Here is a 15,742-nt window from a genome sequence, read left to right as displayed (position 1 = left end):
AACCTTCCACTGACTATGGCATGTCTAAAAGTATGATAAAATATTCTAATTCCATACAATAGCATCATAATGTAGGTTCACAATCAACTCATGCTATGTTACTGTACGGGGCAAAATATCCACTGCTTTCCGTACTCCTTGGACTCCAAGCTTTACGTGACGGCGTCTAACCTGGCAACACAAAGAACGGTGAGGTGCCCGGCGGTGGTGTGCCGGATAGACCCTCCGACGATCAAGTCAGATCACTTGAGGAAGAAGAAGGTTGTTAGAGAGAGAGAGTGTGTGTTTAAGATGGTGCAAATTGCTTACCTCTAACGTTCATCTTCCACCCCTCTTTCTAGGCTGGCCATGCAGCCTCAAGATTGTGCGTGCACTACCTTTGTTATCCTTCCCTGGACAGGTGGCAGTGCTCGCCTCTTACCACCTTACGCGTGTAAAGGCCTAGTCCTCCTACCAGTACATGTAGAACTGCCAAACGGTATTGACGCGTGCTTGGAGCAGATTTCCTCTCCCTCACGCCATTAGCCCAGGTGGCACACTCAACCGGAGTACCGCGACCGACCTATTCCTTGTGGAGAATTACCACCACAGATAACAAAACCGAGCTATGTATCGCCGACCTGTCCCTTGACAAGGGGCAAGAGTGTGATGCTCATGGCCGAGCTGTGTAGGACCGGTCAGTCCTGGTTGACCGGCCGCTAGGCATGCCGGCCTTTCCCCGTTCTACCTTCATTCTTGGTTATATGAAGCTGGACCATCTCGGCTGACGAGTTGGTGGCATGCCGACCCTCGCCTCGCCTTGAGTCTATCCCGGGCTACCTTAGCTCGGTCACCTCAAATCACTGCGCGTCCAGCCGAATGCCTTCCCAGTCATAACTCGGTCAGGCCTCAATCCATGCCTGGTCGACCAATCCCTTCAAATGTACACGACAGGTCAGGGGCTGCGCCAACTGAGAACACAGCTCGGCACTGTGAGATTTTGACCAACCTGCGTTACCGTAGCTCGGCCGTACAGTCCAGTCCAAATCTCCCCTCTCAATTGCCCCTTAATCTCATCCGAGCTAATCGTGATTGGGGTTACCACCATGGCCGAGCTAACGGTCCTCTAGTTGCGCTAGTACCAAGCCGAGCGTGATCGGCTTCGAAGCCGTTACCGAGCTATCCCATTTGGTCGGTCATTGCTTCAGCAGTCTTGTCAAGGGTCGTACAACAGTACTGACAGCCGTCCTTTCGATGCCACGTGGCTTCATCCATTGGCTCTGTGCAGCCCCAAAGCTGTCTTTTCATGCGCGAAATTCAAACGGCGTAGCCGTTTGGCTTTTCCCCCCCTTTTTATGCACAAACGAAGGGTCATTTGCACCCCCACTATTTACTTTTTTTCCAAGCAAAACCCTAGCCCCCAAGCTTTCCAATCATTCCCTCCAAGCCTCCATCTCCACATTCATCCATTCTCGCTCTTGTAGAAGCCGTACTCAAGCTCGTGAGGCCTACTTTGCTTCGCATCTGCTTTTGGTAAGTTTTTCCATCCTTCATTCGTACTTTCGTACTCGAGTTCTTCATTTTTTGCCACTATTCTTCGTGTTCTTCGCTTGGAGGTGTTGGGATCACAACAGTCCCCCTCTCCTTTAGACCAAAGATGATATACCCTAGAAAAACTGGAACTGCAGGAATGAATGGGGCCTTCGAGCCCCTACTTCTCCTTAGCTCGAATGAATGGGCCTTGAATTTAGGATGAACTGGATGAACACTGGACAAAACCGAGCTAGATATTAATTTAGATCCATAAATCGGACTTAACCGAGCTAAAACTTGTTCGAGGTCTCTACTTGGGGCCTTGACCGTGCTAAATATTCAATGGCATCCGTTTATACGACTGAACCGAGCTAAAGCTTGTTCGAGTTCTCTTCTTAGGCCTTGACTGAGTTGAAAATAAGGAGACAAAATCAAACTAGGAAGGCCAAATCGGCCAAGTTGTCTAGCCGAGATAGGATCGAACCGGTCAAACACCCAAAACGCTTCACCGAGCTAAAAAATCCACATTGAAACCGTGCAATTTATGTCGTGCTAACCCTTGGACTTGTTTTTAACAATGCAGAACAAACTAGAACCGACCAGGCCAGTCCAGAACTATCACTGGTGGAGCTCAAAGTCCGAGCAGATACACCAAAATTTTTCACCGAGATACAAATTAAATCACCGGATAAAATCAAGATAAATGGGGAAGTACCGATTTATGGTGAGCTCGCCCGGTGCTCTAGCCGAGTTTCGTAGGGAGTACAACATTCCAGACGATGTCATTTTAGAGCTGGCCAAGAAGGGAGATACCCCTTGGGGCGACCTAGACCGGTGTCCCTTCACGGTCGTGTCCATAGTCGAAGGAGGACTTCGCTTCCCAGTCCAACCCTTGATCTACGAATTTTTGAGGCAGACAAGGCTTTGTCTAACCCAAGTGTCGAACAACACATATAAGATAATAAACGGCATGGCCGAGCTAAACAGGAGGCTCGGTCTTAATCTCAGCCTCGCCGAGATATTTCATCAATACAGCCTCAGCAAGAATAAAGGTGGGTTTTGCTGGTACCTAAAAGTAAAGAAGGGCCGAGCAAAACTCATTGAGGGCAACCCGGACAAGGAGACCAACGATGATGACTTCTTGTGGGTATCCGGTCGCTACGAGGACATCGAGGCGCCCATACCGGGCTAGTATATTAGGAAAGATTTTGGCAGTGCTGGTGAGTAGCTCGGCTAACCGCACTATCTTTTTTCTGCATTGGTTTCTCTCTATGCCTGTCTAACACTTGTCTTCCTTTTGTAGATTACAAACACTTGGCAGAGGACTACTATCGCGCCAACCAGGAAGCCATCAGAGTTCTGCTGCGTCATCCCGCCGAGGAGCGTGAATCTCTCAAATTGCTCGGCTTCGAACTGACCTACAACTACAAGGCGCCGCGCAAAAGCCGGGTCACCGACTTTCTTCGTGCGCCATCCCCAGAACCAGATCCAAATCTTCCACCGATCAGACTTGTTCCTCTCACTGCCGAGCAAGAAATGGCAAAAATCCGGGCAATCAAGTCCATGATCACCGATGAGGAAAGCGAGTCCCAACCATCGGAGGCAACCGGGAGAACATCTTCCACTCCTGTCGGGCAAAAGGAGGGGGCTGTGCTGGCTCTTGCCAGCGAACAACCAACTGGCTGGTCGAAGAAAAGACTAAGGAAAGACCAGACAGAGCAGCACCTTCTTGACGAGGACTCCGCCGAACATGCCTCTACCGAGCTGGGGGACCAGACCGAGCAACAACCAACCGGGCCATCCAAGAGTCCAACCTCCCCCCCGGTCTAGGCGCCCGAGATCAAGTACAAGGGCCGGGCAGTCTCCGCTGCCGATTCAGTGTATGCGGACAAGGATTATTCCCTTGGCTTTAACATGACCAAGGGGCTAATCCTTCCTGCCGACATGAAGAAGCATGATGAGCTGTCCGACCTGAAGGTGCTTCGCTCGGTAGCTAAGTCGATCGTGTTGGTAAGTCCTCTACTTATTTCTTCAAGTTTTTGCTCAGTTTTTTGCTCGATTTTTTGCTCGGTTTCCTTAATGCTTACAATCTTTCACTTGTTTACAGGCCGTGCAAAAGAACTATCTCGCCCATGATCGCATGATCGCCCCGCGGCAGAGTCTGCGCGATGCAATTACTGAGAATAAAGCCAAAACGGCCGAGGTAGCCAAGCTAAAGGCCACGCAGGAGGCGATTAAGGCCGAGCGAGATGCCCTAAGCCAAAAGGTAGACCGGGCTGAAGAGGACAAACAACAGGCCGTGAAGTCGACGAAGGCTCGATATCTCGCCGAGCTGAGGAAACTGCGCGACGCCCATAAAGAGGAGAAGGATAAGGCGGTTGAGGACGCCGAAGACCGGGGATACGAGTAGGGCGAGAGGACCTATGAACGGCAGGTTCAGGCGACCAAGGACATCTTTTTCCAGTGCGGTTGGAAGGCTGTCGTGGAAAAAGTTGGCCTTGGTCAAGACGCTGAAATGTTCCTGAATCCCCATGCGGCCTATATCCCAGTCTACATGCAGGCGTACGCTAATACCGCTCAAAACTGGCTCATTGAAGAGGCAAAGAAAGCGGCCGAGGAAGAAACTGCCGCCGCGCAACAAACCGAGCAAACTTCTCCCGAAGCATCTCAAGATGTCGAAGGTCAAGTGGCTGATCGGGAGGTCGTCGCGGTGGAAGGTGCTGACAACGAGGCCGTGGATGGGTTGCCCGAGCAAACGGTTGAGGTCACCGAGCAGACGGTTGACCTTGAGCTAGATTGATGTGTATTTCCTTTGCTTTGTTTTTGTTTCTTTTCTTTCCTTTTTTGAATGTAACTAGGCTAGGCCCCGACATTGTGTAATGCAATTTCTTTGATCAATGAAATTTGAACTTTTGCTCGTTTATCTTCTATTTCTGTGCGGTTGATACGTGCAAAATTTCTTCATTCAAACTTTAATGAATCACAATTGGTAGGTCGGCTTTGCCGCGCAAAGCGCCGAGCTAAAATCAGAATTGCTTCGACTTAAATGTTCGCAAATCGTTACTAGTAGCTCGGCCCTTGAGTTTTCAGAGGATCCCAGCCATTTGCGTTTGGCCGAGCAAAATCAGCTCGGCCTTAAATTGGGCAGAGCGCGAACATTTAGAGTAAAGCGAGCATAAATCAGCTCGGTGTTTGTTGTTTTGAAAATGCCCGAACATTTCATTCTGGCTGAGCGAAGCCAACTCAGCCTGTATATTGGGCAAAACACCAATATTTCACCATGACCGAGCAAAATCAGCTCAGCCCTTGAGTTGGATAAAACGCCAACGTTTTTTTTGGCCAAGCAAAATCAGCTCGGCTCTTATCAGTTGGACAAAACACCAACATATCGTTTGGCCGAGCAAAGTCAGCTCGACCTGTGGAATGGTCAAAACGCCAATATTTCATTTAGGTTGGTCATGACACCAACTGTTTGTGCGGTCTGCTTTTATACCGGTGAGAGAAAATCAGCCTGGTGTCGTTCAGTAGTGGCCCAGTATCCTTACGGTGTCAGTGTACAAAAAGATGTAATACAAAATAACAAGAGGGCTATTTTTCATTACAAAAACCAAGGCTATCCTTACATCAAATGCCAAAAAGCTAAAGGTCAAGAAAGCTAAGCAATATAAGCAATTACATCTTAAAAGTAAAAGATCTTAAGGTTGGCTGCATTCCACGGTCTTGGGATAGCTTTGCCATCTAAATCTTCCAGATGGTATGCCCCTTTGCTAGCGAGACCAGTCACCTTGTATGGTCCTTCCCAATTTGCATCGAGCTTTCCTTCGCTAAGGACCACTGTGTTGCCCAGCACTTTTCTTAAGACCCAGTCCCCGATCTTGAACAGCCTGGGGTACACAGCCTTGTTGTATTTCTTGGAGAGTTCTTACTGATAGGCCACTATGTGGATTAGTGCCCGCTCCCTTCTTTCCTCGGCAAGGTCTAGCTCTAATGCCACTGCTTCATTGTTCAAATCTAGCTGGAAGCTTTCAGACCGGATGGTTGGCATGCCAATTTCCAGCGGGATAACGGCTTCCATGCTATAGGCCAAGGCAAACAGAGTCTCTCCGGTCGACCGTCTCGGCGTAGTGCGGTACGCCCAGAGTACATTAGGGAGTTCTTCAGCCCACTTCCCCTTGGCCTTCTCAAGCCGCTTCTTCAGTGTCACGACCCAAACCCGGCCCTATGGGTTTAGCACCGTAACCGGCCAGTAATCCGAGATTATCGAAGGCCTGCTTAACAGTAGTACAGTAAAACAGAGTTCAGGGCTCGGCGGAAGCCAATACAGTAAATAAATAATGTCCATTGAGCTGTGACAGTCTGAATGTCAAAAAGATTTTTCATGCACTCACACATACAAACAGTACAGTCTATACAAAATTTACAGTCACACAGTACAGGGACCTAATCCCTTGATAACAGTACAGTTAGTAGCTGACAGTCTATACAGTAATCCAAACAGTATGGGGACAGACGAGGGAAAAACAAAACACCCCAAAGCCATAGCATGGCAACTCGGAACCTCGCAGTGAGGCACAAAGGCTGGCTTGACAAAACTGGAGCCTAACCCACGCTCCTAGCTCCGGTCTGGTGGCTGAGCACCTACATATATATATATAAACAGTGAGCTAAAGCCCAGTGAATAACATAATGCGTAAAGAGGTTAAGAATGAAATGTCCTTACAGTAATGAAAGCAGTTCATTAAACAATACTTCAGTCTTTCAGTCAGAATAGTTATTCAGTCATATGTGGTACATCCATTAGCATAGCAGTAAACAGTAGGTCTTAAAGACCGAACAGCAATGATGGCCATCAATCAGTAAACAGTAGTGGTTCCACGAGGGAACCGACAGAGATCTCTGTAACAGTAGCAGTAACAGTATACAACAGTTGCTAAGGATGCCACAATACATTTCAGAATATAGGACATACATTCAAACAATTAACAATAATTACTTTAGAAAACAGTTTCGTTAAACAGTCAGAAAACATTCTCGGTAGAACATATCTTTACACAATTGTTACTCACAGAGTTTGGGCTACAGTATGCTAGAGCGTGTCTCCCCAGTCGCCAACCCTACACAGTTCACAGGTTGAACACACACTAAGCTACACAGTTGGGAAATATCATAACTTAATCCCTAATTTGCCTCGGTGTGTTCTACATCTAAGCCCTCAATGAGATGCCTTAAACTAGGCCTAAGAATGCCTAGGATGGGATAAGGATGCAAAGATGTATTCGAAAAGCAGTTTCAGAAGTTTCAGAAAGACAGAGTCCCGCTCAAGCGCAGGTTTACCCGCTTGAGCGGACATGCAACAAAGGTACACGCTCGAGCGTCAACTCTCCCGCTCGAGCGTGCTATAAAAGTACTGGATGGGTGAAATCTCCGCTCGACGCCCGCTCGAGCTTGAGACACAATCCTCTGCTCGAGCGCCCAATCCTCCGCTCGAGCGGACTGTAAAACAGTGCAGAGAAATACTGGATGCTCGGATTCCACGCTCGAGCGCCAATTTCCCCGCTCGAGTAGAAGTGCAAAAATCTGGGAATTCCAGATTGCACCTCCAAGCCAAAACCAAGTTCAAAAGCATCAAAACCGATCCTCTTGGGCTGAATTTCCAGAAAACACTTGTAAACATATAGAATGACATGGTTCAAAGCTCAATTTTAAGAAATCAAAGCCCAAGGGTGTTTAATTCAAATCCAATTTCAAACCATTTTCATGAACATGGAGAACAAGCAAACATGCATGAATTCAAACCAATTTCAACCTTCAAGGCTTGTTCAGATGGACTCATTTCTTCAGGAACATGATGAATTCATGGACTCAAGCCTAATTATGAACATGCATGTACAATTTTACCATGAATTCAACTCAAAACTCATCAATTCAAACATGCATGCATGAATTATGTTCTAATCCTACATGTATGAACTAAAACAAGACTTAACTCTACAATTGAAGCATGAATCATGCAAGAATTAATTCTATGACAACAACAAGAAGATGAATGTCCTACCTTAGTCTTGTATTCAAGGTTTAGGAGTCCAATTTGACAATTTACACTTCAATTCCAAGCAATTCAAGCCAATTCAACAAAATGAACTCAATTCTCTCCTATCTCCTCTCTTGGTCGGCAAGAACAAGGGAAATGGCTGAGCAAATGTTTGATCTAGGTGTAATGAGGCTCAAATATGACTAGGTAGTGGGCCACTCATGTGGCAAAATGGTAAATAAATCAAACTATGCAATTGATCAATATTTAATCTAATTTAATCATACCTAACAGTTTTCAGATAATTATACCATAAAATCACATTAATTCTAAGGATCATAGAACACTAACCAATTCCCGGTTCGGCCGCCGATAAGGCCTTCAATTAGCAGTTTAAACATAAAACACGAACAGATCAAATAATCAATCAAACAGATAGAATACAAATTAACATACACACTCAGTCAATTCAGTTCCAGTTTTCAGTCAGTCAGTTCAGTACTTTAACCAGTCCAATTATCAGTCATAATCAGTTCAGTTTAACGATAATCAATGTTTATCGGTAATCAGTGGTGGGGGTTATTACATTCAGCCCGTCCAGGATGGTCTTGTTTGAGGCCTCTGCTTGACCATTTGACTGAGGATAGGCCGGCGTTGAATTGTAGAATTCGATCTTTAGCTCTTCGTAAAATCCGCGAAAGAGTTTCCCATCGAATTGAGTGTCGTTATCCAAGATGAGGGCCTTGGGTATACCGAAGCGAGTGATAACATTTTGCCAGACAAACTTCTTCACATCCTTTTCCTTTATGGTCGCCAATGGCTCGGCCTCAACCCACTTGGTGAAATAGTCAGTGGCGGCGATGAAGAATTTACGATTGCCCGGAGTTGTTGGGAGTGGCCCCACTATATCCAATCCCCAGAGTGTGAACGGCCAAGGACTTGTAAGGGGGAACAATTCTCTCGCTGGCTGGTGGATCTGGTGAGTGAATTTCTAACACTTTTCACACCGGCGAACATATTTTTGCGCATTCGCCTGCATACATGGCCACCAGTAACCTTGAGAAATCGCTCGATAAGCCAAAGACCTGCCCCCAGTATGGCTGCCGCAGATGCCTTCATGGATCTCATAGAGGAAGGCTTCCACCTTGGCGGGGTGGACACACTTCAGATACGGCCCGATAAAAAACTTCTTATACAAGGCTCTAGACGGAGAGAGCCAAAACCGCTCTGACTTGGCCCGGATCTTGTTGGCCGCTTTCTTTTCTTCTGGTAGAACTTTATCTTTCAGGAAGGCGATGATGGGGTCCATCCAGGAAGGACCCAAGTCGGTACAGAGTACCTCGGTTGCTTTTGGTTCCTCAATGCTTGGCCGAGGTAAAAATTCTATCATCAAGGGGTTAGGAAAAGCTGTCTGAGAAGAGGCAAGTCCGGCCAGTTCATCAGCCATGTTATTTTCTTCGCGGTTGATTTGTTCCATCCTTATTGCGGCGAACTTCTTGATTTCTCCGCGTACCAGTGCCTAATATTTGGCCATTCTTTCGTCCCTTGCCTCATACTCCCCTGAGACCTGATTGACCACCAGCTTGGAATCGGTGAATACCATAAGGGCTGACACCTTCATTCTCAATGTGCTTCTTAGCCCGGCAAGGAGGGCTTCATACTCCGCTTCGTTGTTGGATGCTGGGAAGCCGAGGGTAATTGCCTGCTCGATAATCAGCCCATCCGGTGAAGTCAGTACGATGCCCAGCCTGGCCCCATGTCTGTTGGATGCCCCATCGACGAAGAGCTTCCACATCTCGCCAATAAACAGCTTCCAACAATCAGAGGGGTTCAGGGAGCTTCTTAGTTCCAAGTCTCTGATCGGTTCATTCTGGTCTCTTTCCTTGTCTTGGTTGAGTCCGTCTTCTAAGAAGTCACCCGGCTCCTCTAGTTCGGTCGTTCTTCGCCCTTCTCCCACTTGTGAGCCAACAGAGAACTAGGCCTTTAAAGTTTTAAAGAAAGGCCTGCAACGATTTGAAGACCGGCTGATAAATCTGTTCAGCACGGCTGCCATCCCGGCAAGATATTGCACGTCCTTTGTGGAGTTTGGGTGCTCCAGCTCTTGTATAGCCTTGATCTGTGATGGGTCAGCTTCAATCCCTCGATTTGTGACCAGGAACCCCAGAAACTTCCCGGTGCCGACTCCGAAGGCGCACTTGGAGGCATTCAAACAAAGTTTGTGGTGCTTAAGTATGGCAAACATTTCTGCTAGGTCAGCGAGGTGTTGAGACTTCTCCTTACTCTTTACCACCATATCGTTGATGTAGGCCTCCATTGTTCGTCCTAAAAAAGGAGCGAACATCTTTGTCACCATCCTCTGAAAAGTTGCCCCGGCGTTCTTCAGTCCGAACGGCATGACTTTATAACAATACAGGCCTCTAGGAGTAATGAACGACGTAATCTCTCAGTCCGGTTCATACATGGCTATCTGGTGGTAGCCGCGATATGTATCCAGGAAGCTAAACCTCTGATGGCCAGCGGTCAAGTCCACCAGCTGGTCAATCCGAGGGAGGGGGAAGCTATCCTTTGGACATGCACGGTTAACCGTCTTGTAGTCAATGCAGACTCGCCACTTGCCATTCTTTTTCAGGACCACCACCGTATTGGATATCCATTGAGGGTATTGCACTTCTTCTATCGCTCCTGCGTCCAACAAATTTTTGACCTCCTCTGCCACTACCTCGGCATGGTGCAGAGCCGAGCGGCGAGTCCTCTGAATGACCAGCCGCGCATTTGGGAAGACATTCAACTGGTGGCAAATAAAGCTGGGGTCGACGCCAGGCATGTCGTAAGGCGTCCACGCAAAAGCCTCTAAATTGGAAACCAAGAAGTGGACATAATCTATCCGCTCGGCGCTAGATAAAGATGATCCCAAGAGAAAGAACTTAGTTGGGTCGTTCTCATCAATGCGCACTTCTACCAAATTCTCGACCGATTTTTCCTCGGCCTTCCTTCCTACGTCTTCAAGGACCTCCTTTCCCTCGGGTCCCACAATCATTTGGACAAACCCTTTGGCTGCTCGGCTGCCATTTACCGCAACGAAGCATTGTTTTGCCATCGTATGGTCTCCCCAAACCTCTTCGATCTGCCCGGTAGGCGCCGGAAAGCGAATAACTTAATGGAAGGTTGACGCAACTGCTCGCATGGCGTGTAACCAGCCTCTGCCCAAAATTAAGTTATAAGTGGATGGAACCTTGAGCACCCAGAATTCCACTTACTTTACGACTGAACCAGCTTTGATCGGCAAAATGATCTTTCCGATCGGCCATTCTGGCTGAGAGTTGAAGCCAACCAAAGGGGACGTCGCAGGGGCTAAGTCCTTGTCCTCCAACTTCATTTGTTTGAACGCATCATAATACATAATTTCGACTGAACTCCCCTGGTCGATCAAGATTCTCTTGATGTCAAAGTCTTTGACGCGAAGAGTTACTACTAGGGCATCATTGTGGGGCATCTGGATCCTTTCCAAATCCTTGCTCGAGAAGGTAAGGATGTCTTTCTCCTCGGTCTTGCCCTTTTTCACAGCGGGCCGGACAGAGAGCACTTCCCTCATGTGCTCGGCTTTCTTAATCATCCCTCTAAGCTCGCAAACCCTCGCTGGTTCAATGATGCCATGGATGACGTTGATTACACCTTGCGGCGCCGCATCCAGGGCGGTTAGGCCATTTGGTTGGGTTTGTCCCTGTGGGGCGGCTTTCATACCCCCATCTATGTATTGGTCAAGATGCTTCGCCGCCACCAGCTCCTCCAGATATTGTTTGAGCGGCAAGCAGTCCTCTGTTCGGTGCCCCTGTTCTTCATGGAAGGTGCAGCGATATTTTGAATTGAAGCCTCTCTGTGCACTTCCCAACTTGGCCGGCCAGCGGACAAAAGGCTCACCTCTGATCTCACTCAAAATGCGGTAGATAGGGATTTTAAAGACCGTGGTGATTCCAGTCTGCGCCTTCAATTTTCTCTTGGCATCCTCCTCTGCATCACGCTGAGCGTCAGTTCGGTCGTTTCTACGACCTTTGTTTCTATCACCGCGGTTTGGGCCACGACGTTGATCTTTTGACCGGTCGCGTGGGCGGTTATCCTCCTGCTCGAACGAGTGAACTTTCCCTGCCACCCTTCTGTCCGCTGCGATCGGATTAACCTTTTCGGTCGCGAAGGCCACATCATCCTCCACACGAATGTGCTCATTGATCCGCTGCATCAAGGACTCCATGGTTATGGGTTGGTGCATTGTGAGCGAATCTCGCAGCCTATGTCCGACTGGGAGACCCCGCTTGTATTGAGTGATCACCAGATTGGTAGGGCAGTCGAGAATTTCGTTGTAAGTTTCCCAGTACTTCGCGTTGTATGCCTTCAATGATCCTCCTGACTCCATCTTGATGCCCAGAAGATGATCGACCTCCTTCGGCGTTCGAGTGTTGGTTTTGAATCTAGTAACGAAAGCTTCCACTAGTTGCTGCCACCCCTCGATACTCCCCTCCGAGAGCCTTTCGAACCACTTCAAGCCCAGTTCTCCCAAGCTTGCCCGGAATATGAGGCACATCAAGGCGTCATTGCACCGATGGCCAGCCATTACCTGCCGGTAATGACTCACGTGTATGTACGAATCCGTCTTGTCGTCGTACAAGGTGAACTTAGGCTGGTGGAATCCGGCAGGGAGTGGTGTACTCTCAATTTCCGGAGACAACGACGTGGCTGTAAGTCACGCCAGCTCTTTGTCCACTGGCGCATGGGCCATTGCTTTGGGCGTTGGCATCGCCACTTCTTCGCTACAATGAACTGGGGGGCTCAACCTCTGCAACGCTGGCACTCTCTGAGCCTCTCGACGGCGCGCCCTCTCCTCTGATACATCTCTCAGGTCTCTGGAACGTGTGGAGAAAGAGTATCGCGACGTTGGCGACGGGCGTGAGGGGCGGTAGGTGCTGTCGCGAGTGAGGGACCTGCCCTCTCTTTGGTCGGAATCTCCAACCGCATAGTTTCGGGTGACGAAGAGAGAGTGAGTCCTCTCCTGGCAGCTACTGCTAGAACGAGGGGACGGGGTGCGCTCACTGAGGTTGCCCTCTCCCGCAACACCCTTTCCCTTAATCTGGCGCTTCAGCACCTCCATCTCTGCCGCCATCTTGCGAATGAGGGCGTCTTGGTCTTTGAGTTTGTGCTCCAGGCGCTGCGCACGGGATTCCCCCCGACGTCAACGGCCTTCTGGACTCTTCGAGCGATCAGTACTCTTTCCGCGTTTGTCTCGCGCACCACGCGAAGAAGTTTCTAGGCCCGCCATGGCTGAAACATTCGGGGGGCCTTCTCTCCGTCAGACAAACTCTGGTGTGACGCCATCGACGACGGACAGTGGAGTTTCGTCGTTATTGGCCATGGAAATGGTCGAAGAAGCTTGAAAAACAAGGTTTGAGTATCAAAGAGTTTCCCACAGACGGCGCCAATTGTACGGGGGCGAAATGTCCACTGTTTTCCGTACTCCTTAGACTCCAAGCTTTACGTGACGACGTCTAACCTGGCAACACAGAGAACGGTGAGCTGCCCGGCGGTGGTGTGCCGGATAGACCCTCCGACGATCAGGTCAGATCACTTGAGGAAGAAGAAGGTTGTTAGAGAGAGTGTGTGTGTTTAAGATGACGCAAATTGCTTACTTCTAACGTTCATTTTCCACCCCTCTTTCTAGGCTGGCCATGCAGCCTCAAGATTATGCGCGCACTACCTCTGTTGTCCTTCCCTGGACAGGTGGCAGTGCTTGCCTCTCACCACCTTACGCGTGTAAAGGCCTAGTCCTCCCACCAGTACACGCAGAACTGCCAAACGGTATTGACGTGTGCTTGGAGCAGATTTTCTCTCCCTCACGCCATTGGCCCAGGTGGCACACTCAATCGGAGTACCGCAACCGACCTATTCCTTGTGGGGAATTGCCACCGCAGATAACAAAACCGAGCTATGTATCGCCGACCTGTCCCTTGACAAGGGGCAAGAGTGTGATGCTCATGGCCGAGCTGCGTAGGACCGATCAGTCCTGGTTGACCGGCCGCGAGGCATGCCGGCCTTTTCCCGTTCTACCTTCATTCTTAGTTATATGAAGCTGGGCCATCTCGGCTGACGGGTTGGTAGCATGCCGACCCTCGCCTCGCCCTAAGTCTATCCCGGGCTGCCTTAGCTTGGTCACCTCAAATCACTGCGCGTCCAGCCGAATGCCTTCCCAGTCATAGCTCGATCAGGCCTCAATCCATACCTGGTCGACCAATCCCTTCGGATGTACACGATAGGTCGGGGCCGCGCCAATTGAGAACACAGCTCGGCACCGTGAGATTTTGACCAACCTGCGTTACTGTAGCTCGACCGTACAGTCCGGTCCAAATCTCCCCTCTCAGTTACAATTAATAATGGAATTTAAACAAATAAAAAATTAATCATGCTATTCGAATCACAACATGTTAGAAATTCTAGGCAAAAAACAACAATATGATGTATTTAATATTCAGATTATGCCATAACAGAAAGTATATCACTTCTGAAATTTTCTGATATTTTCTAGAATTTTAAATAATTAATAAACACACATGAAATCATAAATAAACATTCAAGAATCTGGGAAAATACAACAACCATACCAGTAAATAGTAAACTATTACAGTGGTCTATAGTAAAAATTTCAGCTCCAGAAACTTAATCATGCAACACCAGATGCATTTTAAAGCAGAAATAATGAATTATTATTTCAAGAAAAATATTTTTTATTTTCATAAAATTTTGAAAATTTTACAGAAGATAGAAAATTTAATTTTGAGTCTAACAGTACCAACCACGCTTAAAACAAAGCTATAACGAATTACTTATGACCATTTAACGCAATTCTAGATTAAAAAAAAACAAACAAACAGACCCTTACACTCAGCCGTCAAACCAGCCAAGCCAGCGCGGAAAATGGTGCGGCTTAGCACAAGGCTCGCGCGTGGCAGTGCACGTGGCGCGACTTAAAGCGGTGCGACTTAACGCGCGCGTGAAAGGGCGCAAGTCACGCACGTGGACGACGCAGACAGCGCACGCGGGGGAAGCGCGCCTGGCGTGTGGTGATGCATGGTGCGCGCATGGCAGCACTGACGTCGTCAGATGGCGCGTGCGGCTCACGCGCCGCCTTCCAAGGTATTTTCTGGTCCGATTTTGGTACTGTCAGACTCCATTTTTTAAAATAAAATCAATGGTGGTATCAAAAATTATATTTAACAAACCCAAATAATATGGTGTATTATTTCTCTCTCAAATGAGAGTGAAAGTGCAGAAACTCTGCACTTCATCTTTTTCCTTAAGCCACCAAAAAAATAAAACGAACCCAAATTAGGGTTTGATGTATCTCATCAACCGTAAATCCAAATCTAACAAATAATATATCGTTTCGAAGGTCTCGAAACAAGGATTCTAAATATGTAAGATTTGCAGACTGAAATTAAAGCATGTAAAATCATCATGCATGTAAAGTTTCGAAAATATAAAATGGGTCTCCATTTTCTTGAAATCTAACCGTTGGATTTTCATGAAACTCTACAGATATGTTTTACATTAAATATACTACAATAGATATAAATTTCAGGTCGATCGGAGATAGTTAGAAAAATTATTAATTTTTATGCATATATCGTGTATATATTTATATAAAATTATACACTTATTTTAATGCATAAAAATAAGCACGAAAATACCCATTAAAACTCTGATACCAATGTAAGAACAAGTATAACGCAGCGGGTAAAAATTTCAGATTATACCTTAGGTGATAGAAGCGAAGAATCTTGTGGGTAAATCACGTGCTTCAATAAATGCGAACAACGAACTCCCAGCAGTGGAGTGATACCACAATATGAGTATCACCCATACAAGTCACAATACAAAGACTGGATCGTTCTCTTAATGGGAGAGAGTTAGAGAGAGAGTATATAAAAAAATGTTATGGGTAAAAAAGCACATAACGTATCTTATATCAATCTCTTATTCAAATATATAATCAGATATATAACCATATGTATCAATGTATCCATATCAGTTGATATGATAGATATAGATATCAAGAGTGGGTCATCCAAATAGATTTTGAATTCAAATTCAAAACTTACATGGATAAGGTTCAAAAGGGTCATGGGTCTTGCCACATGGGCGCCCAATTTCTAACAA

General features: G+C 47.3%; 2 protein-coding genes across 2 annotated transcripts; both read right to left on the bottom strand.

Moving 5' to 3' along the window:
- Window positions 1-9,518: 9,518 nt before the first annotated feature.
- Window positions 9,519-10,640, bottom strand: LOC145798189 (uncharacterized). Its single transcript, XM_082885679.1, has 2 exons — window positions 10,160-10,640; window positions 9,519-9,865 (listed from the first exon to the last, which is right to left on the bottom strand). Exons 1-2 carry the CDS (start codon window positions 10,638-10,640, stop codon window positions 9,519-9,521), a joined length of 828 nt encoding a protein of 275 aa, XP_082741805.1.
- A 156-nt stretch (window positions 10,641-10,796) lies between these two features.
- LOC145798188 (uncharacterized) lies at window positions 10,797-12,149 on the bottom strand. The gene is made up of 2 exons (XM_082885678.1): window positions 11,013-12,149; window positions 10,797-10,913 (listed from the first exon to the last, which is right to left on the bottom strand). Exons 1-2 carry the CDS (start codon window positions 12,147-12,149, stop codon window positions 10,797-10,799), a joined length of 1,254 nt encoding a protein of 417 aa, XP_082741804.1.
- Window positions 12,150-15,742: the final 3,593 nt, after the last annotated feature.

The sequence above is a fragment of the Camellia sinensis genome, chromosome 8, assembly GCF_055761805.1.
Source record: "Camellia sinensis isolate YWXY chromosome 8, ASM5576180v1, whole genome shotgun sequence".
Lineage (NCBI taxonomy): Eukaryota > Viridiplantae > Streptophyta > Magnoliopsida > Ericales > Theaceae > Camellia > Camellia sinensis.
Note: the sequence above shows the minus strand (reverse complement) of the source record. Positions and strands in the feature narration are given on the sequence as shown.

Excerpts from the sequence above, each read along its gene's own strand:
- LOC145798189 (XM_082885679.1), bottom strand. The coding sequence starts at position 10,640 with ATGGCAAAACAATGCTTCGTTGCGGTAAATGGCAGCCGAGCAGCCAAA. Across the intron at positions 9,866-10,159 it reads GGTGGTCCTGAAAAAGAATG|GACGAACAATGGAGGCCTAC; the intron begins GCAAGTGGCGAG and ends CTCCTTTTTTAG.
- LOC145798188 (XM_082885678.1), bottom strand. The coding sequence starts at position 12,149 with ATGGCTGGCCATCGGTGCAATGACGCCTTGATGTGCCTCATATTCCGG. Across the intron at positions 10,914-11,012 it reads CCCACAATGATGCCCTAGTA|TTGGAGGACAAGGACTTAGC; the intron begins GTAACTCTTCGC and ends AAACAAATGAAG.